The sequence below is a fragment of the Astyanax mexicanus genome, chromosome 3 (genome assembly GCF_023375975.1).
Source record: "Astyanax mexicanus isolate ESR-SI-001 chromosome 3, AstMex3_surface, whole genome shotgun sequence".
NCBI classification, from domain to species: domain Eukaryota; kingdom Metazoa; phylum Chordata; class Actinopteri; order Characiformes; family Acestrorhamphidae; genus Astyanax; species Astyanax mexicanus.
The window spans coordinates 51,158,675-51,183,769 of record NC_064410.1 but is presented as its reverse complement, the minus strand read 5'-3'; the positions used below and the strand labels follow the sequence as shown (position 1 = coordinate 51,183,769).

The 25,095-nt window shown below is 38.5% G+C and overlaps 1 protein-coding gene across 5 annotated transcripts in view; it reads left to right on the top strand.

The window, feature by feature from the left end:
• csmd3b (CUB and Sushi multiple domains 3b) overlaps positions 1-25,095 on the top strand; it is a 524,461-nt gene that overhangs the window by 308,760 nt on the left and 190,606 nt on the right. For all 5 annotated transcript variants that reach the window (XM_022683312.2, XM_049475470.1, XM_022683311.2 and 2 more), the window contains 6 exons: positions 8,647-8,750; positions 9,046-9,158; positions 17,713-17,895; positions 19,313-19,639; positions 21,446-21,640; positions 22,584-22,722. In XM_022683312.2, the coding sequence (XP_022539033.2) occupies positions 8,647-8,750; positions 9,046-9,158; positions 17,713-17,895; positions 19,313-19,639; positions 21,446-21,640; positions 22,584-22,722 (1,061 nt within the window). The remainder of the gene's footprint in view (positions 1-8,646; positions 8,751-9,045; positions 9,159-17,712; positions 17,896-19,312; positions 19,640-21,445; positions 21,641-22,583; positions 22,723-25,095) is intronic.

Here is a 25,095-nt window from a genome sequence, read left to right as displayed (position 1 = left end):
AGATATTTAAATGTTATCATTATCCCTGAAGAAGACTGTAATCATTCATACAGGTCATTCTGTAACCCTGCTACATTAGACAGCTGCACTACATTAACAAGCAATCATAATATATGTAAAAAAAATGGTCAGTTGGCAAATGTGCCAACTATATCCAAACTGGAAATTATACAGAAGCAGGAGAAACCTTTAAATGGAAGTCTTTCTAAAGGGATTGTAGTCCTGGTCATTTTGATGCATTCATTAATCGTTGCACTGCATTTTCTATTCAAAGGGATTTACAGTGATATACTATGTGTAGATTTCTACATTTTATTTGTATATATTATTGCACTCTTTGTATTAAGTGAGATATTTTTATCCATAAGTGATGGTGTTATTTGTAATAAATATGTTGTAATTTACAGTTGTTTTTAACATTACTATCTCTCTATTTCTCTCTCTCCCTTTCTCTCTCTCTATTTGTCTTTTCACAATGTACAGAAGGACAGCCAGATCCTAATTATGTCAAAAAGTAAAAAACACATTTTTTTTGCATTACACTCTCAGCATAATGGTCGGTGATGTGTTACTAGGAAATATCCATTCACTAGAGAGCAACTATATTTTTCACATGACTCTAGTAGCAGGAAGCTCTCGGCAACTTGCAAAAATTGTCTCTAAGTGGCCTTTTACACGAGCGCACGCTTCCAGCAGGAAGATGTCCCTGAGCGTGCCTGTGTGAAAGGCCACATTGCTAACACAAGCGCTTTGGAAGCAGCAGAGGTGCACACACTGGGACCCAGCAGTAGGTCATGACCCACAGTTTTAAAACCGCTATTCTAGCCAGAAAATCAGTAACCTTATTCTGAAAGCAGGTTCCTTTCACTTTTTATTTATTTGTGAATAGTTGTTTTTATAATCTCATATTGTGTTTAAAATATATTTTTTTTGTGACAGAACTGTATATGTAAATGCCAGCTATGAAGCCTTTGCTTTATTGGGAGATTAGCTTTTAGAAAACAACTGCCCTTCACTACAGTGAGTTGAGTAATAATGGGCATCTCTAAAATAACAACTTTACAGAAGTAAGGAAAAACCAAGTAGTAATGTATGTGTAAATAGGAAGATTCATGCCAGTGTGCTGGATCTGTTTTCCTGGTGTATTTACCAGAACCAAAAAGCAGAATCCAGTAAAGAAAGGCCATGAGCAGAGCAATTAAATATTCCACTAAAAACTCAACACCCTGGCAAGTTTTAGAAAACCCCACCTTGTAGAGCATTTTTTTTAAAACCTCTGTTTTTCGTGACAGCATTTTTGTTTGTACACAAGAGAAAAATGCAGACAAAATATATGTATTTAAAGATATCTACATAAATAAAGACTGGGCCTAAATAGTGGTGGTGTTGAGAGTTATGAGAGTTTAATAACTGCAGGACTACAGCATTCCAGGACTTTAATAGAGGAGTCCTTTTGCAATGTATTGAAACAGGTGCTGTGTATCTGTGAGATGCATGAAAAAGTAAAGATTGTATAACTCAGTATATAAGGTACATACTGCATAATTATTAGGGCTGGCCCAATTAGCGTTTTTTGTCTTTGTTTTAAAGACAGATTAAAAACAAATTAAAGTACGAAAAAAAATGCAATTCGCGGACCCCTTAATCCACTGCAAAATTTTCCACGGACCCCCTGGGAAAAAAAAATCCCACCCTTTCCTCGGCCGGGTGGGCCTAAGGCTCAAGAAAATAGTCTGTGTTTTCATCCTGGGCTATAGGCTCAATATAAAATCCATGTTAGATTAGATTAGATTAGATTAGAGGACATTCATTCAGACATTATTCTTGTAGGCTAGGCTTTTTGTAACTGATTTAGACCCTACTGTTGCCATATTACCCCTTACATTTTAAAATATAAATCCGTTTCGAAGTGCCTGCAAGTTTTTAACTTGTATAACATTAATTGTAATATCAGACAGAAGCAGCTGCATCATGGCAGTGCATGGCAGACACTATTAAAGATAAGTTTGCTAGCAGGAAACTTTTTTTTTTTTTTTTTTTTTTTTTTTTTTTTTTTTTTTACACCATCAAGAAATATTACTTGCCACATTTAGATGGTTCCTCAAGCTTGATGTGCACCATGATATGCTAGTTGAATATCACATTTTTGGCACACTGCCTTTGTCTTGTCTACACTCAATTTGAAATGCTTTCAAACAGCTGAGCTTCTCTGAATTTTGCCTCTCTTTTACCTCCATTAACCTGAACAGAAGTGTGATGTTAGAGTGAGGTGGAGCTCCTGAATATCCGAATACCAAAAAAAGAAAACAAATACCTATTCGACAAGCGCATATGTGAATATTCAGGTCCAGCCCTATTAATTATATAAAAAAATAAAGTAAATCAAATAATTCCTTGTGACTTTTAAGAGCTCACTTGGCTTCAATTTACATTTGGGTTATATAAGTTACTGTAAATACAGCTTGTGAGTAGGCTGAGTTTTCCCTGAAGGCAGCAGATCTCTGCTCAAAAAGGAACATACTGAGTCATAGTTTTCCATATGCAGAAAATACAGTACTCTGTGAGAAAATAAACAGAGCCATTTCTGGTTCATTTAATATGAACACAGCATTGCTTTATCCTGCAAGCTTTTCAGAAGACCTAGAGCACCTAGATTTCCTTCAAGGTGACCATTTATTAGCCTAGTCTTGTTCTTCTCCTTCCTGCCAAGAAAGAGAAGAAAAGGGTAATGGCTGGTATAATCACCCGAAGCTTCCTTCGCTTGTGTGCTTTTAGGGGTTTGTAGGGGCTTTAACCCATGAAGTGCACACAGGTTTATCTCAAAGGGAATGCAGTGCTGTCACCTCATTGGTCTTGCTCATTGGAGACAGATGCTTAGAAGGAACATTACCCTCAAAGGAGCAGCTAAGGTCAGCTGTCTCTGTGATCCTTTAATGCGACCATTCAATTAGAGTGGACACCCCTCCCCCTATTAGGAATGCGTTATCCCAAAGAAGGATGGGACTCAGCTTGCACAGGTTAACATGAAAAAGCAGGTCCTCCATGAAAAAGAGCTTAGAGGTGTCCTCTTGACCTTGGATTATTAACCGGTGGAAAGTTTTGAGCATGAGATGTTGGACATAAGGGTGATAGCAATAGTAGCTCTAGCAGGTACAAGTTAAAATACATTACAAGTATAACTTTTAAAATTGATTTATTTACTCCATAAGCCTGTCTTCTGTCTTTGCTTACATAAAGGACACACTCCAGAATTTACCCTGGTCAAAAAAGGATATAAATAATCTAACTGACACTAGATCTGCTTCTAATTAAAGCATGAAGCTACAAAACACTTCAAGTCATTGCAATGTTATCACCCAGTAATTTTCTTTCATATTATAATGAGAATTTAAAAGCCTAGTAAAGTTTAATGGGGAATCTGCCATCTAACTTATTGTCTTCTTTACATAATTAACCCTGTGAAGACAGTGTTAGGTTTCATTAGTGTCTTAATGTGATTTTAAAGTGTTTTTTTTTTTTTTTTTTTTTTTAAACAGGATCAAACTTGCAAACTGCTCAAGTCATTTTGGAGCATTTATATTGGTCCAAAATGTTGGCAAAGTCTAATGGACAACAGCCAGATTCAAATTATTAAGTAAAGTTTGAATAAAAAACTTTTTTGCTTGGCTGAGACAATATTCTTTACAGGGAGAGTTGGCGACCAATAGAGGTACACAGAGGAAGAGTGGCTTCCTAAAGTGAAAAAAAAATGTACAGTATCAGTCAAATTCACTCACTGTTGGGTGATCTTTAGCTCTGTTTGCTGGAGACTCATAGAGTTTGATCCCTCAGTGAAGGGTGACATACCTGGAGTTCCTGGTTTCTGAGTGCACATGCTATGCAAACAGATGCGATTTATGTGTGCTGTGGCTGGATTTGGCCAATGCATAGGAATCTGTTCCACACAGACTGGTTAATCTTGCACTACACTGCCACCATGTCCCCAGTGCAGTCAAGGACCTGACCCTGGGTTCTTACAGCAACTTCGGGTTGATATTGGCATCGGCTGGAAAAAGAGATAGTAACAGGTCACATATCAGCCAAGTCAGCCAACCAGTGAAGAGTCTAGGGAAGCAGTTTGAATCATCTCTGCCATTCAGAAGTTCAACAAACAGTTGGAAAGTTGACTCAAATCAGGCATCCCAGGCAGATTCAAGGCTTGGATCTACCAGCACTCCACCATACTCTGTGTTCTGTGGCCTCTGCTGGTTTACCTAGAGAATTCCCTAGAGAAGAGAATCACCGGCTTTCTCAATAAATAGTTGGGCAGCCTCAGTAGTAATGCCCTATACAGGACCAGCAACATCTTACAACTCCCTTTTAGTGGTTTCACTGAATTTTTTCGCACAAGACTCCCGGGCCAGAAAGTGTCAGCAGCCAGAATTGAGGTGAGAACAGGGAGGAAGTGGAGAGTGTAAAGGAAAGAGTAGTGGAAGTGGCAAAGAAGTTGGTGCAGACGTTGGATAAGCTGGCTTTGACCTATTCTCAAAGACCCAATTGGGCAAGACCCAATGGAAGGAAAGAAATCATCTAATCCAGGAAGTGGTCCGAGCAGACGGGAAGCAAAAGCAGGTAAGGCAGTGGGGCTCAGGCAGCAAGAGGCATGGACAGAGTTTGAGAGGATTCTACAGCCTAAAGTCATCTGGACAAGCATCATGCATGAATGAGTCCAGTGTGTCTGTTTCCTTGTCCAGGCTGTATATGATGTCCTACCAAGCCCAACCAACCTTCACGTGTAGGGCAAGAGTGAGACACCAGATATGCAGCTATGCTCTGGAAGGGGATTCATACAAAACCTGCTGAGTAGCTATCCAAAGGCCCTTGCAGAAGGTCACTACCACTGGCATCATTACCAAGTGCTGAAGGCGGTGGCAGAAAGAATAGGCAATGCCATCATCTTTGTGAAACACCATCTTGCTTAAAAGACAAGACTTGCCTTTGTCAAAGCTGGAGAGGAACCCTGTTGACAGCATAAAACAAGGTCAGGTCTGCTCCAAACAGCCTGCAAACCGACCTGGGCAAGCAGCTGAAGTGTCCCCAGGATATTGCCATAACATTACTCTAGCCAGACATAATCATTATCTCTGAAGCAACAGAATGGATTATTGTGCCCAAACTCACAGTGCCCTAAGATGAGCAGATGCCAGAGGCAAATGGAAGGCTTACTATGAGCTAGAAGAAGTGAGTTATAGAGGTTTCGCTGGACGCTTACTCTGCAAAGTTCTCAACTAACTGGGCCTAAAATGAGTGAATGAGAAGAGGGCTGTCCAATCCGCATGTAAAGCCACAGGAAATGCCACAAGGTGGCTGTGGATAACGAGAACTGATCTATGAGCGGTTTCTGCTGGGATGCAATCTTTTGTCTGATTCAGCTGTGTCGCTGGGGCGAGGCTCTGATATTAAAAGACCCGAAACACCCAGCGACCCCAGGTTACATCAGGGATGATGTGTTCCAGTGCATCCAGAAGATGTGTCTTGCACATATAGCCTAGAATATAGCAGCCAGTTGACTGTAATATTATTAAGCATAGCATGATTCTGGCATATATTTGAATGCATGGCTTGAGAGTTTATACTGAATTAAACGTCAGCGCCATCTAACTGTACTTTACCACCATGTTTGATGTTGCATTCCACACCTAGTTGTAAACCTTGCCATGGTTCATTTTAAAGGCATTATTTAGTCTCTGTAAACATATGGACTGCTCATTGTCTCCAACTGTGTCACATGATTGACAGATGAAACCAGTGGGGGTCAAATGAATTCATTGCATCTAACAAAAATGCCTTAATGACTTCCTGGAGGGATGGAACAAAAGAAGCCACATACGTCTGCTTTGAAATGAAAACAGTAAATTGAATATGGAGTTTCAAAGTGTTTATATCCCCCTGGTGCAGCAGATTAAAATCATGTAAATATTTCTGTCATCCCTTCTATCAAAGACATATTTTAGTGCTTTAAACTCTGCGCTTCTAAATATGGAATAACAAGGGTGAATAAAGAGTCGTGTGTGTTTGATGTGAGTAACTTTGATTCAGTATACTTTTATGCATCTTTTGTTTATCCGAGCTGCTAAGTGGCTTCTGGTGTAAAAAAAAAAAAAAAAACAGTGTTGGGAATGAGCAGGGGGTACTGTCCACTTCGGATCACAGACTTTTCCTCATCAGTGTCAGTGGCGTTTGACAGGCTGCTGTGAGCAATAGCTGTTGAGCTGGAGGGAGGATGTGATAGTGTTAAGGCTGCTCTGCGGGTGGACAGCTGTTAAAACAGCCCTTTTTCACTAATGCAGAGTGTGTGGCACACAAAGCAAACGCATCATGGCAGAGCACTGATTGTCAGTATGTATTGTTTAGGTCCAAGGAGAAAAGTCCTATAGCATAAAGACATTTTGTATTTCCAAATGTTAATCTTAATGCAGAAGGGAAAAGCACTTTTAACTTTAATGTAGGTTAATGTAGCATGATTTTTTTTTCAGGCAATTTGGACCCATTCCCAAAAAGACCCCATAACACATGCATAAGCACTAGAACTGTACACAGAATTAATGAGCTGTGCCTGAAAATGTGCTTTAATCACTACAACATAGTACACTGTAGGTTTCTGACCTTTTGTAGGTGTGTCCAGAAACGTACTGCCAGTTTTGAAATTCACTGCACTATTTTGTGAACAAAAAATACACACATGGTATACCCCTAATCTTTCATGCTGTTTGGTTTGAAGATTCATGTGCAGTTTTTGTAGACTGCCGATGTTCAGAGCCATGTTTTTTTGTGTGATTTTTCAAATATTTAGCTTAATATTTATGCCTTGAAACACCTTAAGTGCATTCTTCATTTCCACCCATGTTGTGTTCCGGTCAGTATACAGTGCTTGCCCACATATCAGGCTTTAGATTTAACCAGTTCTCCTGCAGCAGTCCAGCTCTGAGCTGGAGTGTGATTGTAAATTCCAGCAGCTGAATGTGTGGCAGGTGGAGCAGTTGGCTGGGGGTGATCACGGATCCCATTTCTGTGAGCTTAATCTAAAGGAAATGAAAATATGGATAGCCCTGGGGGAGGCAGAAACCCTGCTTATGTGTTCCACCATTGAGAAGGCACTTGATCACATCCCCTTTCGTGTGTGTGTGTGTGTGTGAGAGCAAGGGGCTGCTGAGCTCCACATTTGATCATTTCACAGGAAGTAGGTTGGGCAGTGCGGCTTGGGTGTCTGCACTCTGTTTGAATTTGTTGAAAGTAAAAGCACAGGTTAAATTATTATTCAGAGGTGCCATGCCACCTGTACCCTCTATGACAAGTGCATGTTGGGCCCATTGAGTTTTTATGATCGTGAGATTTATTACCCGTGTGTGAACTGCCCTCTTCTTACTCATGAACAGACACAAAGGTCCATTTCTGGACACATCAGTTGGTTTTAAAAGTTGTTCTCTGCTGAGTTAATAATGCTATAGCCTGCCTAAATGGCCACCCCATGCTGTCTCGCTCCATCTCTCTGACTCAAACTCATTCTCCACACATGGGCATTTTTCATAGGCCTGGCTACTTTATTGAGAAGTCATAATTCTGCTTGGTTGGTCCATTGCTTTGCCATTCAATACTGTGCTCCACTGGCTTAATTACTGTCCACCATGCCATAACTTGGCTCCCAGGGCTAATCCTTATGACAGGAGCAGGCCAGCTTCTTCCTGGTTCACTTCACTGGATATTTGAGTCCTTGCAGTATGAAACTGTGTTGAAAATAGCTGTCCATATTAGCTAATCAGAAATCATGTTCTTTCATTTGGCAGTTAATGAAAACCTCCAGCTTGGGGGGACAGTGAAAAGTTCAAACCTGCCAATAGTTTAAGTTTAACATCTTAATTATTGCTTTTGCTCTTTGATTAAATCAATTAACAAAAATCTGTCTTTTATATAACTACTTTTCCATGACTCTGTTGATATCCATTGATTTTTAATGGCTATAACTAGATAGGCAGCAAATACTCTGTTCTTTGTTGCTCACCATATGGTTGAGTTCCCCATCAGAGACAAGCAGGGGAAGAGAGAAGGAAATGGAAGATGCCGGCGGTGTGCTGGGGGACAGTGCATGAGATAAATCGGAAAATGTCCTCACACAACCTCTAATTACAAAGAGAACTTTTCACTTTCCAGTGTTCTGAAGAGCTTGACTGGTGCAGCCCAAATTACAGTACAGTCATTTACTGATGTCTTTATAGACATAAGCAGTTGTACATGGAAAATACTAATGTGTGACTGTACTCTCAGGAGAGCACTGTTTAAATCTTGTATCGGTATGTCATTTGATAAATGTTGGCAATTATATTAGCTTACTGAACTGTTACTGAACAAGAATGTCCTTGAAATGAATGTAGACTCTTAACTATCTGGACTTATCAGGAGTCTTATACCAGTTCTAAGAAGAAAAAAAATAAAATACATTCACACACAAAAAGTAGTCTCCCGTGGCTTAATGTAGAAATATTGTTAATATAGAAAACGCAATACAGACTGTCTTTTTTTTAACATAGCATTTTTTAAAAATGCTAGAATTCTGTTTTAGCTTCGTTTGAGGTCATGTCACTGAGCAGTTTGCTTCGTTTGTATTCACAGGTGATTCAGATTAACTTTGAAGAGTTTGACCTGGAGCTGGGATATGACACTCTAACCATTGGAGATGGAGGAGAAGTGGGAGATCCCCGAACAATCCTGCAAGTGTGAGTACCTCAGTCCTGCCCTCTGTTAGGACGCTAGCATTATGTAGTGCATTATGAGCTTAGAGTTTATGAACTGTTCTCCTGCCCACTGCTTAGTTGGAAGCAAACAACCAGTTATGTTTTTAAGAAAGAAATTTTGCTAATTCAGACTCTGAAGAAATTTATTATATAGATTAGATAAAACATGGACTCTGTGTGGTCCACTTTAGGTTTATCAAGTGTATGTGGTCATGTAACTGTTCTGTGTTTATACAGGACTAGATCTGGCATATAACTTCTGTCTCTGTTCACTCAGCCTGACAGGTAGTTTTGTTCCTGACCTCATCGTCAGCATGACTCATCAGATGTGGCTCCACCTCCAGTCTGATGAAAGCGTGGGCTCCATAGGTTTCAAGATAAACTACAAAGGTAGGAGATGTGTGAAAAGTTATCCTGTATTAGTTCTTACAAGCTAGACTTCTGAGAGAATTTGCTCAGTCAGTGTTTTGAAGATCCACTTACTGTGACGGGAAGGGACCATTTATAACTGTAATCCATATAATTTAACATACATTGTCAATGTAATAATATAGGGTTGTTTAGTATAATGTAATACTATTAGGCTACTTCTCTCTGGTGCAATAATTGAAAATGTACAGATAAGTGATAATAAATGTAGGAAAGGACAGTAAAACACAGACATTTTTGACTTCTACATTGTACTACACTCTTCAAAAAGGAGTACTTCTCTACAACTGTCCAAAGATCTAAAATGACTTGACAACAATTTGTATGGTTGGAACACAGTTTCAATATCCAATATTGTTTGCGAAAATATCTTGAAGGAGAAAAAAAAAAAAAACCTTACCTGCAACTATATCCCAAATTGATTGACGTGCTACAGAATATCATCAGAAGCCATTCGAGTTTTGATCATGTGGATGAATTATGTTGAAATAGAACTAAAAAAACACACACATTGGCAACAGTGAAGAATAGGTTTTATCTGTAATTCATTTGCTAGTTTAGAACATGTCTTTAGCGTGAAACAAAGTAGAGATGATATTTATTGGACGTTAGATTAAAAGAAGGGTCTTCAGGCATGTTTGACCCCAAAATCATTGTTGGTATTTTCATAACGTGTATTGGAGTTGCCACCAGAAGCATTGGAAGTATTGCAGAAGTTGAGGTGGAAAATGGATTCCACAATATACCAAGAAATCCTGGATGTAAACATCAGTTCATCTTTAAATAGAATGAAGCTAAAAAGAGGATGGTCCTACAACAGGATAATAAACCTAATGTACCACAAAACCACTTTGAACTACATTTAAATATACAACGATTTAGGGTTTTTGAAGGTTCCTTAAAGTCCTCTTGCTGAAACATCATAGACACATATTTGGACGTGACTTAGGCTCTGCAGCAAGACAATCCAAGCATATCTCAGAACTGGATGTCTTCTGGAAAAAAGAGTACAAACTAATAAAAGCAATGTAAGAAGAAATGAAGAAAAAGTAATTCTGTACATGCATGTGCACATGCACTAACTGACTTTTCAGACTAAACAAGGTTAACGGAAGAATCATCTAAGTTGCAGTGGTGTTTATTTTAGATCTGCAGTGTTTTATCAGAACATAGGCTGGTGAGAAAGAATAACTTTTTATCCTTAGCTTTAAAGTCAAAGTGCTGTGAGTTTAGAAACAACTTCATGCTCGCAATAGCAAACAAGTAGAAAAAAAAATCTTAGCACCCAGAGACCTTGAGAGAGAGAGAGGGAATGACACAGTGAGAAAGAAATGAGAAAGTGTTGTTCAAACAATCAGCTTGGTGCACAGACCAGATGCAATCAAATGGTTCGGGAAAGAGAGTGATTTGTTCATCACACTTCTTCTGACTGCAGAAGTGAATGGAGGCAAATATTTCTGTATCCACCCACAGGTGAGCTCAATCACAACAGCAGAGGTCAACTATCTAGAAATTATATATATATATATATATATATATATATATATATATATATATATATATATATATATATGCAGAACATGCTGTATATTCATGCAACAGCTTTTGACAGATATCCAGCATTGAGAATAAAGCCCAGCCATTCACATTTCATACCATTGGTCTGGGTCAAAGCCGCGGCTGCAGGAAGCAGAATTCATTCATCGAACATGTGCTGCATACACTCCATGGAAGCAGGAGTCCCTACAAAACCCATATCTTTGATTATCTCTCCTGCCTCAAGGTTTAGTAATAAATTAACGTCAGTGTGATGAACAGTGTGCCATTCGGGGTAATGAGTGGAAGGAAGGGAGGGGGAGAGAGAGAGTGAGAGAGTCAAGAGAACACTATTGAGTACAACACCGGAAAATTACAACAATGCAACAGATTGCTTTATGAAATTCCAGAGAGAAGCTATTTGGGGGGAAAAAAAGTAATTTACAGTTTTTTGTATGCAGACATCTTATAATATTATAAGATGTAAACACACTGGCATTGAAATAATGCACGAATATTGCTTTTTATGATGCTCACTAAGATGCTTAAAGGAGTAACATGGAAAAAAAAATACATTTTTTGTGGTTCCAGATTTTATAGAATCTGTCTGATCAAAACCACAGTTATAAACTGTAATAAACACTAATAAATCATCAGTTACATCAGTCGGTTTGTGGCGTGTGCACAGAAAAGTCTTCTTCTGCATTACTCTACAGCCTCTCCTTGTGCAAAGTGCACAGAATAGCTGAACAAGGCACAATGACTCCATCTGCAGCAAGATGGTGATGTAGGTCTTTGAAGCTGATCTGTGGGTTGAGTATGACTGTTCTCACCATCCTTCTCCTCTGCTTATCTGAGATTTTTTTTGCCCTGCCTGGGTCTGAACTAGAACTGTGCCTGTTGTTTTCCATTTTTCTGACAGCTGAAATATCTGAACTTTTTGTGTCCTTCACCTAAACCATGATGTTGAACAGTCTTTGTGTTCAGGTCCTTTGAGAGTTGTGTTTTAAGGCTGCAATTTTGCCAGTACTCAGAGAGAATTCAAAGAGGAAAACAAACTTGCAATTGGTGTATTTAACCATTTCTTATAATTGCATTCACATGTGTATGTAGGACATAGGTCAGTGAGCTTACCAAACAAATTTTGGGTTCCAATAATTAGTGCTAGAGGTATTTAAATCAGTAAAACGACAAGGGTGCCTAAATGTATGCATCTACCTAATTTTGTTTAAATAATTATTGCACCCTTTTTGTACATCCTATTATCTGAACAACCTGTGATTTATAAAGGAAATTCATAAAAAAAGATCAGGGTTGCCCAAACTTTTTTATACCACTGTATTTAAGTTCAGGTACATTAGGGTTTCTCAGATATGTAACGTATATTTGGGAAGTACAGCAGATGCCTAGAATGGAGGATAGGCAACTGGTCTGAGACAGAGGACATCTGGGTCAGACTATCATCAGCTTCAAGCTGGACATGGGTCAGTCATTAATTTAGATAAGAGAAAATTGATTGATTTTGGATTGTAGAGAATATACAACATAAATGAAACAGCATACATAAAAGGACAGAGCCAGAAGGTAAAACTTAAAAGAAAATGCCATAAACATTGCACTTCTGCCCTAAAAACAATCCATTTGGCACCAGGCTAGAGGAATCGTCCCTTTCAACCCACCAGATGTTTGTTGTTAAAGTAGAGACGATAATACAGTGAGAGGCTGCAGTCACACAATTGGTTATACTTTTTTCTTTCTTTTTTAAACACTATTACATAGATCTCTGGAGAGTCTTGCTTTGCCTTTCATTTAAAAGTAACGAGAAGACTGAACTTTATGTTCCTTATTTAAAGGCAAACTCAGAATAGATATGGGAGTTTCCTCTGTAACTGTTGAGGAGATCAAGCCAAATTGGTTCTTATTAGCCATTGCTCACACAAATAGTAATACCCCTGTGACTCACAAGCTTATCCAAGCACGACATACTTTAAAATGTGTTCAGTCTTACACTTGCTCAAATACATACTCAGAGGACAGATGTACTCAGCTCTGTACACCATTTACACTTGAAAACAGGACATAGTCTGCATGTTCTGTACAGAAACGGAATAATGCACAGTTTATGCATCTTTATGCAAAATGCATTTCTCTCAATGGTATGTATGTATCTTACAGATGCTTACATAAATGGAAGTGCAATTTCTTGCAGATTCTGTTCAAATATTAATGTATATATAGCTACCAGCAGCCAGTTTTGTGTGGACTTTACTACTACAAAATGGCCAGACAGTGGCACAGTATTCAATGCTGAAAATGTGCAAAAAAATAACTTTTCATCACATTATTTTCTGGTTTATCCTGAGTTTGTAGAAAACATAGTGCAATCAGTAGGCAATCCTGTTCACAGTTAGTGTGATCAGAAACAGCATAGGAAAAAGGAAAAATCGTTTTAGATAAATTGAAACATGTAAACATTGCAATAGCTATCATATTTACAAAGTACTGTTGAAAAAACGTTTAGACACCCTGTACATTTAAAATTTAGCTGTCCATTAGAGTAGTACATGTTTATGTGCAATAAGTGGTTTTACATCCATCATTGTGTTCATTAAAATTTCTCCAGAACTTTCCTCCTGGTAGTCTAGTATTATTTATAGCAATAGTTATATCAAAACCTCTACCTCTCCCGCTTAGAGTGGTTTTCATAAGCTCAATTTTTAAGCCCCAGAAAATAGTTTTTCCTTGTTTCTTTCCTTTCTTTTCTTTTTTTTTTTTAATCAGTGTGTAGGTTTTGAGCAAAGCATCCATCAGGCTCTCATTTCCAATCCTGATGAGAGGTCAATTCTTAAATATTTAGAAGTGGCAAATCTTATTTAGGAATAAAGGCTTATTTAGGAAAGCAGACACAGTCATACATGGATTTTTTTTGTCTTATGCTTTTTACACTTCTATACATTTCGGGAATCCATATTATGAATATGAAGTCAGGTAGAGTTTTATATAAGTGTCCTGTTTGTCTGATCTGACCAATCTATCATCTGTCAAATACCCCCATTTTACACAATAGTGCAGATTTCTACGTTAGATAGCATGCTGACACATTTTATTTGATGCTATAAGTTGAAGGTCACTTTTCACATGATTATCAGCCTGAGCAGGACACAGTAAGCAGGGCTGTGTATGTGTACAGAAAACATTATATACACCACAGCATTACTTTCATTTGAAGAACTACTGAGATCTTGGTGAATGCACATATTGTGCAGTTTAGTAGCAAATAACATTGTGTAGAAATTGGACTTACTGACAGAATAACAACTTCAGAATCATGTTGATGCTCTACTGTGTACTAGGAAGAATGACATCTCTGTCATTGCCACTCCAGCACGGCATGCTTCCTTTGCACTATGTATCTCTGAAATGCAATTTTAAATAAATCATAAATGATAACACCAGACACAATAACAAGTCTTATTTCATAAATTATAAACACATTTAATGTTGTGCACTTTTAGTCTTTTACAAATGTTTACACATTTCCCTGTCCTGTGCACAAGCATGACTGGTCCATGTTTCTAAATGGCTAGAACAGTATTATGTGATTTCTATTTGCCATTTTCAGAGTTTGGGCACTGTAATAACACCTGACATCTTTCTAATGTGCAATAAGACCAGGGGACCAGGGCAAACTGCAAGGAAACACTTGCTAAATGTTACAAAAAAGCAATCATAAAACAGTACCTTTAAACGTGTTAATTTTTAAATGATTTTATGACTTACCATTAAGTAAAAACTTAATCATTCTTACCTATTATTTATTGATGAATAAATCCAAGGGAAGAATAACAAAATGCTAAGCCAGCAGTTTAAGTAGTAAAATATATTCATTAATGTAACTTTTTTTGTCTTTTTAATTAAAAAAGAAAATGCATCAGGGCTTCTTAGTTGGATTAATAAATGATTCTGTATTAATTAATTTGAAATACGGTTTGCCTCACTTGACATCAAAAACATTTCTCTGTTGTTGGTTATGCAGTATTTGCTTTTCATGATTCCATGGATATGATTTTACATTAGCCAGTGAATTGTGCCCATCACTTGCAGTGTATTAGTATTATTTATTGTTCCAGGTGAAATAGTCTTTGTGGTCTATTGGTCCTTATGTTTAGACCGTGGAGCAGCTTTATGGTCAGAATCAAGCAGTAATCTTTCTTAGACTGCTAAGAATAATGTTCTTCTCATGCCTAAAACTGTACAAACTCTGAGTAAGTATAAAAAAGCTTTAGGATGGAGCTGTTGGAATAATAATGTTTCTCTGCCTGGTGTGTCTTGCCCGTGTGTATTCCACTCCGATGGCTTTGTCTTTGAACAGCTCTTTGTTTTGTTTTTTGTTTTGTTTTTTTACAACTGGAGTGAGTTCAGAAATGCTGAATGGTTGGGCTGAATCTCAGATGGTAATTGAGTTTGGGATAACGAGGTCTTCCAAGAGACGCATGAAGACACAATTATTGAAGTGGGCCATTGTCCATGAGACCAGCCGAAGAGCTAGATGAATCACCTGTCTGTATTTTAAAGGGTGGTTTGAAATTAAAGCGTGTTTACTGACTTTTATATGAAGGGTGATTTAATGAGCACAGCTATAGCTTGGTTGGTTACAATTCATGGATGGTATTACACGTTAATTTGTGCAAGAAAAACAGTGCAGGTCCTGCAGTACAGACTTTGCAGGCTGTGCACCTTATGTGTTTATGTATTTGCACTTTGTGCACAACTGTACAGAAAGCAGTTGACCTGCTAGCACTGCTGCCTTGGTTAAGGCTAGTAAGGTCCTGAGGCACACAAGCACAGAATGCCCATCATGTTGAGCGGGTCACAGATTCCCAGCAGACACGCTGACCTTTCAGTTAAGCATAGCGTCGTCCGAGATTATTCAGATGCTGTGGTTTTCTGCAGGCAATTTGTTCTCTATTTTCCCACTGTTGTAAAGCACAAAGCAGTAAATATGGCCTAACCTTCCCCAGCCTTCCTTCCAGATTGAACCAGAGAGCGAGGCTTTGTGGCACTCATAAAGACTGTGTCATGCAGGAAATTAATGCCATACATCAAGCACTGGCCACAGACTTCCATTACACCTAAGAAAAACCACCCCCACCCCACCTCTCAATGAGCGCCAACATTAATTTGGCCTTAAATATAATTTACTGGAGTTATTCCTTCCCCCTCCTCCCCTCGTTTTATATGAGGATACATATGAGGAGCACGATGGGGTTCACCGTTCATCTCGAAACGGCTGCGCGAGGTGTCCAGTAAGATGTATTGCCCTCTTCTGTAGCCCGCTGCTCCTTGTAGGGCTCCATGTTGGGTGCTATCAAGGTGGGGTGAGTCGGGGTCAGGCTCGTGCTGGAGGGGTGTGATGTGTGTCTTGCCTGGTTTGCTTCTCATTGTGCTGCGACCATACTGGCTCTGCCTCATACTTTCTGTAGTCAGCCTTATCTAACTAGTGCAGCAACCGCAATTTGAGCCTTCTTTAATGCTTCAGCAGTCGAGGGAGAGCAGTGCTTGATATCTGTTGATTTAACCCTCGAAGTGTAACATTTACTTATCTATCTTAATGTGGACTATGGCAAAGTGTAAAATGTTTGTTACTATGGTAGAATTACCTACACAGCAGCAGTGATGTGCAAGCCAGTAATGACACTTTTTAGTTAGGAGTTATATAATTTAGTCTATGAGTAGTATCCCATGAATGTTCAGCTTTGAATGTGGTGCTGCAATCAGCTTTAATACTACAGGTTCATCAAATCTGTTCTCTGTTTTGTCTCCAAACCATGCAAAGATTTTCTTTTCCACCTTTATGCATTATGCAGCAATGTCGGAACATGCATTTATCCAGGGTGTACTTTATATTAGATTTTACTTCTGGGACTTATTTATAGGATCTGTTTTATAACAGTGCAATAATACAATCTGGGTTCATGCTGTAATAGATCTCAGTAGCTCATGTAATAACTCGAACCTTGAGTGTATTATTATAATTATGTTGCAGGACTGTCATTGCCGTTTATAATTAGATTTTAATTTAAAGAAGAAGGTAGAATAGTTTCATTCCCTCAGTCACTCTGATACTGCTAAAACTTCATCAGACTTCATCTTAGAGTCAAAATACTCAAGGAAGAGTTTGTAATTTTCCAGTCATCTAGCTTACAAGCAGGGCCAGATCATTAGTAAATATTACAGGATATATTAATTTCATTCCTCACACGCTTCTAAAGCTTTTCAAATATTAAGAATTTACTTTTAAATAAATCTGAAATTTGTTTTGTATCTATTTGCTCCGTATTCCAGTTATTCTTTCTATATTAAAATTTAGCATATTATGCTCCCCCTGATTGATTGAAGTCATTCTTAGTCTCAAACCACACAATGTATTGTACCTGCTTGCCACAGTATCCAATGGAATATACAGTATAGTACAAGCATCAATGTCAAACATTTGCTTTTATATTTATAACATTTGCCTTGTAAGCACTGAAGTCGTTGCTAGGTCATGTGGGCATGTGATGGCTTAATACTGAAAGACCATTTTGTAATGTTGGCACCCCTTGTGAGTCACATTGTGGAGTAAGAACTAAGTGTGGTAAAATATGGACTGTAGCCACTTGGACTGCAGGCCTCCTGTTGGAATGGAATTTAAATGGAAATCGGCAATGACTCGAAATGATTCATTGTGGAAATATAAATTATTTGGTAATTACTATGAATATGTAAAGAAGGTATTGTAGTTAGGAGATTGAGGAATGAAAGTAGAGGTCCTTAAAATTCAGGGGATTAAATCTACTTCAGCATTAACTGCATTCTATACCATGAATTATATAGGAGCAATGTCATTAATTTATTTTATTTTGTTTATGGCTGCTATATATGTAGCGTTCCTTCTGAATCAGTTTGCTTCACTGCATGGTTTATTAATTCCCCATAGAAATCGACAAAGAGAGCTGTGGGGACCCAGGCACGCCTCTCTACGGCATGAGAGAAGGAGATGGCTTCTCTAATGGTGATGTACTGCGCTTTGAGTGCCAGTTCGGCTTCGAGCTGATTGGAGAGAAGACTATATCCTGCCAGAACAACAACCAGTGGTCTGCCAATGTCCCAATCTGCATCTGTGAGTAAATGCTGTAGATAATATCCTGAGATGTATTACCACATTAGAATAAATGTTTGCTCTTATGTAAGACTACCATTGTTCAAGAACACCATACATTACATGAGTGCATTGATGCCTGTTTGAGGGCTTGTTTCTATGGAGTAAACTTTATATATATTTTTTATATATATTTTTATTTATATATAAACTTCTATTCTATTCTTTCTGTGTAAGAGAGAACCCTGATCAAAACTCTTTTCATTTGCTTGCACTTTGCTAGGTCTCCAAATGGAATACATAGCTCATAGGCTTATCTGCCACATGCTAAAAATGTATACTTATAATGACACCATCTGTATGTACATACTTTTCTTGGAGTTTATTTTGCTGCAAACTGCCGAGCCAAAAATCCTTCCATGTCTAATTGGAGTAGTGAGCAGTTCAGACCTATTTATAGCCTGTAGACCATCCACAGCATATGCAACATTAATATTTCAGATAGAGTGTGGGACCTAATTGCCTGCAGTTTATGAGCTTCTGCAAGTTCTGTTAAAGTAATGATTTTGGTATTTTCTAAACATCACTTTCTTGCTTGCTTTTCTTATCCACACTTTATTTTGATGATTTTATCTATGATGAAAAAGACTATGCAGCCACAAGGCTTTTATGGTGCACATATGTTTTATGTATCCTCTGTGTGTATGTAAGTTTGTAGACACCTGCATGTCCAATATTTGTGTACACTTGTGTGTATTCAACTGTATTAAGTTGAAGCTTTTACTTCAGTAACAGTTGTTCCTCTTCTGGTAAGCCGTTTGCACTAGATGTTATGTGAGGATCTGATTGCATTCACCCACAAGAGAATTACTAAGGTCATGTACCAATGTTGGATGATTAGTTCTGGATCACAAACACCACTCCAGTGCATCCCAGAGGAATTGGATGGAGCTCCATCACTCCAGAGAATGCAGCTCCACCGCCCTACAGTTCAGTGCTGTGGAGCTTTATACTGCCCCCCCTAGCCAGCACTTGGCACTGTACAAAGTAACCTTAGGCTAATGTGCAGCTGCCCCATATTGACCCATTCTATTGGTAGTGCATTTCTTTTTAGATTATACAAGCTGTATTTGAAGATGAATAGCTGTGTCAGCAATGGGTGCAATTTAAAATAGGTGATTTCACTTCTATGAATTCTTTAGATGAGGTAGTTATATGGATACTTTAGGGCATATAAAATGTACATCAGCAAAGCTCTAAAACGTCCTTCAGTAAAGATTCTAATGCTCTAAAGTAAAGCAAAAACATAATCATATCTTTGTTTACACCACTTGGAGACCTGCATCAAGATGTTACTAAAGATCCTTCTCAAGAAGAACTTTTACCAGAGTTTGACTGTTTTCTTCTGTTTTTTTTTTTTTTTCCTTTTCCTTTTCAGTTCCTTGTCTGTCAAACTTCACCGCACCTATGGGCACAGTCCTCTCTCCAGACTACCCAGAGGGCTATGGGAACAACCTCAACTGTGTGTGGCTGATTCTGTCAGAGCCTGGCAGCCGCATCCACCTGGCCTTCAATGACTTTGACTTGGAGGCTCCATATGACATCCTGACAGTGAAGGACGGAGAGCTGCTGGACTCAGCTGTGTTAGGTCGCTTCACTGGAACAGAAGTGCCATCTCACCTCACCAGCAACAGCAACATTCTCCGTCTAGAATTTCAAGCTGACCACTCCATGTCTGGCAGAGGCTTCAACATTACCTACAGCAGTACGTCTCTCTTTTATGGCTTCCTACACCTGTACATGTGGTTGTGACAAGCCATTTAGGTGCATGTGATGTTCTTCATTGTGTATTACCTCACAATTCAGAATACGAATCTCCAAGCAGTGATAAAAGGTAAAAAAATGTATATACCTAATATCTGTTGAAGTAACCATATAAAGAAGTTAAAATATTTTCTTACACTGCCAAAAAAAGTTTTAGTTCAGGCCAAAATGTAAAGTTTCTGCATTCTGCATAAATATGGAGCTGAGCCTTCAAAAATGCAGTAAATTAGCTGCAGTTTTTTCGTACATATTTAGTTAAGTCTTTGTCCACCATTTAACTAAACATTGTACGTATTATTAACTAATTGAGTAATGTTTATTAGGCTGATTCACTAATGTTTTTGAGGCTAAACAAAAAATGTATTGTTGACCAAACTGAAATGCAAAAAAAAAATGTGAGTTAGGAAGACCTTTTGACTAAAGGCAATTTAAGCAGTTACTTTATCGTTGCAGGTTGACTTAACTATAATTTTACCATGTATTAACAACAATATAGTGTCACTTATCATTTTCCAAGTCACATCAGTAGTGTTCTGAAACAGTTTTACTGGAGAAAAGGTCAAAAGAGGGTACCTGGCATTTCTTTTGCAGAGTCATGGAATGTAAAGTCATTGTTGATCATGTCCAGCATCCAAAGCATTTCAAAGCACTATTGAACAAGATTTTTCCCAGTACATGCTACTAAAAACTGTCAAATCTTACCGCTCTAGAGGACATCACCTTATCTCACATCCATTTGCGCAGAAAGCAAATGTTGCCCTCCTCCCCCTTCCTTTGGTCTTGGCTCCATGCATGCATGAATTTAATCTACACAGTGACTCCTTAATGCTCTTTCTTAAAGGAGACGTTAAATGTCACGGCGATCCATCAAAGCCTCCAAGAGAAGAAGGCTGTTCTTTTTTTTGCACTGAGCATATTAGGCTCCTCTCATTAGGAAGGACTGTAAGATCTGGCCTCTTCAATGGACTGACACGTTGCTCCGTGTTGTCTGTTGAGCTGTCAGGAATGTGATGGAGCACTGTTAAATCTGTATTCGTTTTGACAAACGTTGTGTCCTTCTTGCAGGCCTTTCCTGTCACAAGACATCCATCAGGCAGTCAGACAGGCTGTTTGAGTTCTCTGAGGGCAGCAGCCTTCCAAGCCATCTGCCTCAGGGTCCATTGTATGCTCCATAAAGTTCTGAAAAAAGTGAAACACAGCTAGGAGGTCAATAGCTCTAAGTAGATTAATAAACAGCACCCTTAGTGGGGAAAGTGTCTGGAATGTTAGAGGCTGCTAGAGTCTTGTTTCGGTATTTTGTGTTTCAAAGAGCTTTTTTTTCCAACTGGCACCATTTACAGAAGAACATTATGTGCATTTGATTATAGGTGAAATATGCTTTAGTGACAGTCTTCAAGAAGTGAGAGCATTGTAAATTGCCAGGATTGTAAATTGTAGACTTGCTTATGGTTTCGGCTGAACGTCTATTTCACAGTGTGTTTGAATAATACTCCGTAATGTAAGACCCACATTCACGCACACAATGGTAACATCATGTTGAGCACTTTGCTGAAGCCAAAGTGTTCCAATGCATGTAGTTTAGTACTTTAAACCTGACTTTAGACAGTACTTTTTAGTTCAAAGCCAGTTATTTGAGGAACTTTCTTGGTGCATTGGACCTTTTTACTGACTTACATATTTTTCTCATATGAAAATTGCCTTGGGATCTTATTCTCCCTTGCTGTTTTTTTTTCTTCCCTCCAAACAGCATTTGGCCATAACGAGTGCCCAGATCCTGGGATTCCTCTTAACGCCCGTCGATTTGGTGACAACTTCCAGCTGGGCAGCTCTATCTCGGTCATCTGTGAGGATGGCTTCATCAAGACCCAGGGAGCAGAGACTGTCACCTGTGAGCTAGACAATGGCAAGGTGATGTGGAGCGGTCCCATCCCAAAGTGTGAAGGTAATTACCCTGACTGCAGTTCGGAGAGGCGTGCAAATGGGAGGACAGTTACTGAGATATCACTCTGTATGTACCTATGCAGGAGATTTCAGCAGGTGTCAGCCACTGGGTGAGAACTCACTAGTAGCTTAGCATACAGACTAAAGTTTAGCAGACCAGCTATCTCTCTGCAAGCTTCCTGTCAGTCACTGGTTATGTGCTCAGTGTGGGCTTGATTATGTTGCAACACCTCTCATATGGTCAGGAGAGCAGAGAATGGCAGTATAAAAGGGGCTCACATCTGCTGCTCGACACTGACTGAGAGGCAGTTATTACATTGTAAAGGTGAGAATTGCTACAATAATGTTTCAGCACCACGGCTTCATTGTTTGATCTTTATTTATAGACAGTATGGCCACTGATCATACTCTAAGCGCTGTTTTAAGACCGCTAGGATAGATAAATGAGAGAACAGGGCTTTATAATAAAGAATGCAGTAGCAGTCACATAGGGAATAAATGACAGAATAACATGACCACCGTGTCCTCATATTGAACATGTTTATGATAATGAAGCTTTATTTAACAAAAATGTAATCTTTCAGGTTTGCTACAGGAAACCTGAACAACATTAATGTATGATAAGTATGGGCAGTATAATCTTCCCTATTGACTTTACGTGCCCCTGTTATAAATACAGTTATGAGATGCATATCATATCATTGGGGTTATGTAGAGGAAATCTAATCTGCAGTAGCTTTTATGATGTGCAGAGAATAAGTTCTTCCTAAAGCCCCCTTATGCCCCCATAATTAATACATTCATAGTAATATGGCTCTTTTTATTAAGGTAGTAATTAAGTTATGTAGATTAGATCAGATCATTTTTTTTTGCCTTCCACATTATTCCAAGCATAGATTCAAGCATTTCTTAATAAATTATACCTTCTGAATGTCTTTCCACAGCTCCTTGTGGTGGGCACTTCTCAGCTCCGAGTGGTATCATCCTGTCTCCTGGTTGGCCTGGATACTATAAAGACTCTCTCAGCTGTGAATGGGTCATAGAAGCAGAACCAGGGCGTTCTATCAAGATCAGCTTTGAGAAGTACACATTTTCTTTCACGTAAAATTGCATGCAGTACAAATCTCTAAACAGATTCTTATAGGCACTGTATTGGCAAACGTGTAATAGGTTGATTTACTAGTTCATTTAACATTTTTTTTTTAACTGTAAGGTATGAGTTCACATATTTTATGCTGTCAGATACAGCATAGATTTAGCACAGAATGCACGATTTCTATTGCATATTTAAGATAAATATATCATGCAACTGAATGAAAGTAAAATAATATTGAAAGAGATGACACAATCCTTATAATTGGGAATCCACAGTAGGGTCCATTCCCTTCACCCATATTCCATCTTTTCACAGGAATCATCAGTTGCGCACCTCCCTATGTCACTGTTTCACTGATTTAAGCTGTTTTCTTGTCGTCTCAGAAGTCTCAACCATGATTTCTTGCATTTCTCCCTAACCCACTCCCTTCCTAGCTCACTTTACCTACCTGACTTCATACCCATAGAGCCACACTGGCCTCCCTGGAGACAATGGCCATACCTAGCCCCACTGTCACAGGCATACATGATTCATGCACAGTGCCACGTAATTCCATATACATTTTACACACAGCTTCAACAATGCATTATCACCATATGTAAACACAGCCTTCATCTGCCACCGCACTACACCTGCACATTCAATCAATACTAACTTTGCCCACCCAACCTCAGCCCTTATATCCCCAAACACTGACTAAATCTTTAAGCCACTTCTGACAGTTCCTTCCTGGCTGCCCTCAGCACACAGCCTCTGAATCCAAATTCAAGCAGTGAAGAAGTGACAGGCTTCATTACAAATCCCTAGCACCTATTCCTACTGGTCTAAAATAGGCCTGACACCCACACCCTCTCACATCAGCCACCAGATCACCAGATCTGATGCATCCACATCAGCTGGCTCTATAAAATATACTTTTTGTTTACTCTCCAAGTATAACACTATAGGTTGGATTTCTCTACAGAGATTAAGCCTAGTTCTGGACTAAATGTGTGTTTTATTGGGAAATCTCCATTTGCAATGCTGTTTAGTCAAAGACTAGGCTTATTCCCTGTCTGGAAAATTGCTTCACAATCTAGCTTTACTTTAGCGACCACATATTACCTGCAGCTCAATACCTACATCTGCCAACAGCTGCTATAGATATTTTGGGCCGATATGCTAGGCAAGAATTAAATCCTGGATTATAAAGCATTTTGAATGGAGAGTTTCCAATATTGGCCATTACTATGTATAATGCCCGTCTGAGAATTTGGCTCTTTAGGTATATTCTGATAATTATTAGTTTATACTGGTTACACTGGTGCTAGCAATGAATCCCACTAGTGACGTTTCTCATTTGTTCCAGGCTTTCTTAAAATAATTAGTAGTTTCTCAACCACTACAAAGAAGAAAATATTGTTTATCCAGTAACAGATGTATGGGAGGTTTTCAAGCACTGGAATCTAAAGGTGTGTGGTGTGGGAAGAGTCTCTAAAAATAAATAATTTGATTTGGTTTGCCACTATTTTCATCTTAATTAATCTATTGACAAAATATTACATAAAGTAGCATGAAATAAAATGTTTACATATAAACTTGCAAAACTGTAGGTTTACATTACTTTAGAACTCTAGAGTGATAGTGAGCAGTGTAGTAGGGTGTTTCTCTCATTTCTCTCTTTCTCTGCACAAAGAAATGTGCTTAAAATGATGACAGAAATAAAATAAATGGTATACAGTTTAATTCTCATTAAGCTCAAAAATGAAAACATACACAGTGGCACAACGAATCTATGTAAAATCCCGTATTCTAGCATAAACAGTTCCTCTAAGCCACATTCAGATGGAATAAATTTTACATGGGGAGGTGGAGCAATGTAATTTTATTACAGGGCGTCTGTACAATTTATGACCAATTTGCACAGGATAAGAAATCTTGGCATAAATGACTGAGATGGGAGTGGCTACTTGATTTATGCACTGCTGTCAACTCCTAAACCATAACCACTTATAGTAATAGTAAAATTTTAGCAGCTACATATTCAACACACGTATGTAAGCTATAGGCTATGCTACACAATGATATGCCTAAAGCTGCCAGAAGCTATGAGTCTCTGAAGAGTTCTTTGGCTCTTCTTCTGCATTTGAATGTTTCACATTGTACATCTGAGGTTTTCCACAGATTTAATCAACCTGAGGTATCAGTGACTTCTTGAGCACCTCAGTCCTTAGGAACAAATTCTGAAAATTTCTTTTCCACATGTCATAATGGAGAATTTACATACATAATCGATTATTTTGACTAGTACTGACAGCCCAAGATTTGATTATATCTATTGGATGGCATATTAAATTATATAAGCACTGAAAAGCAAACAA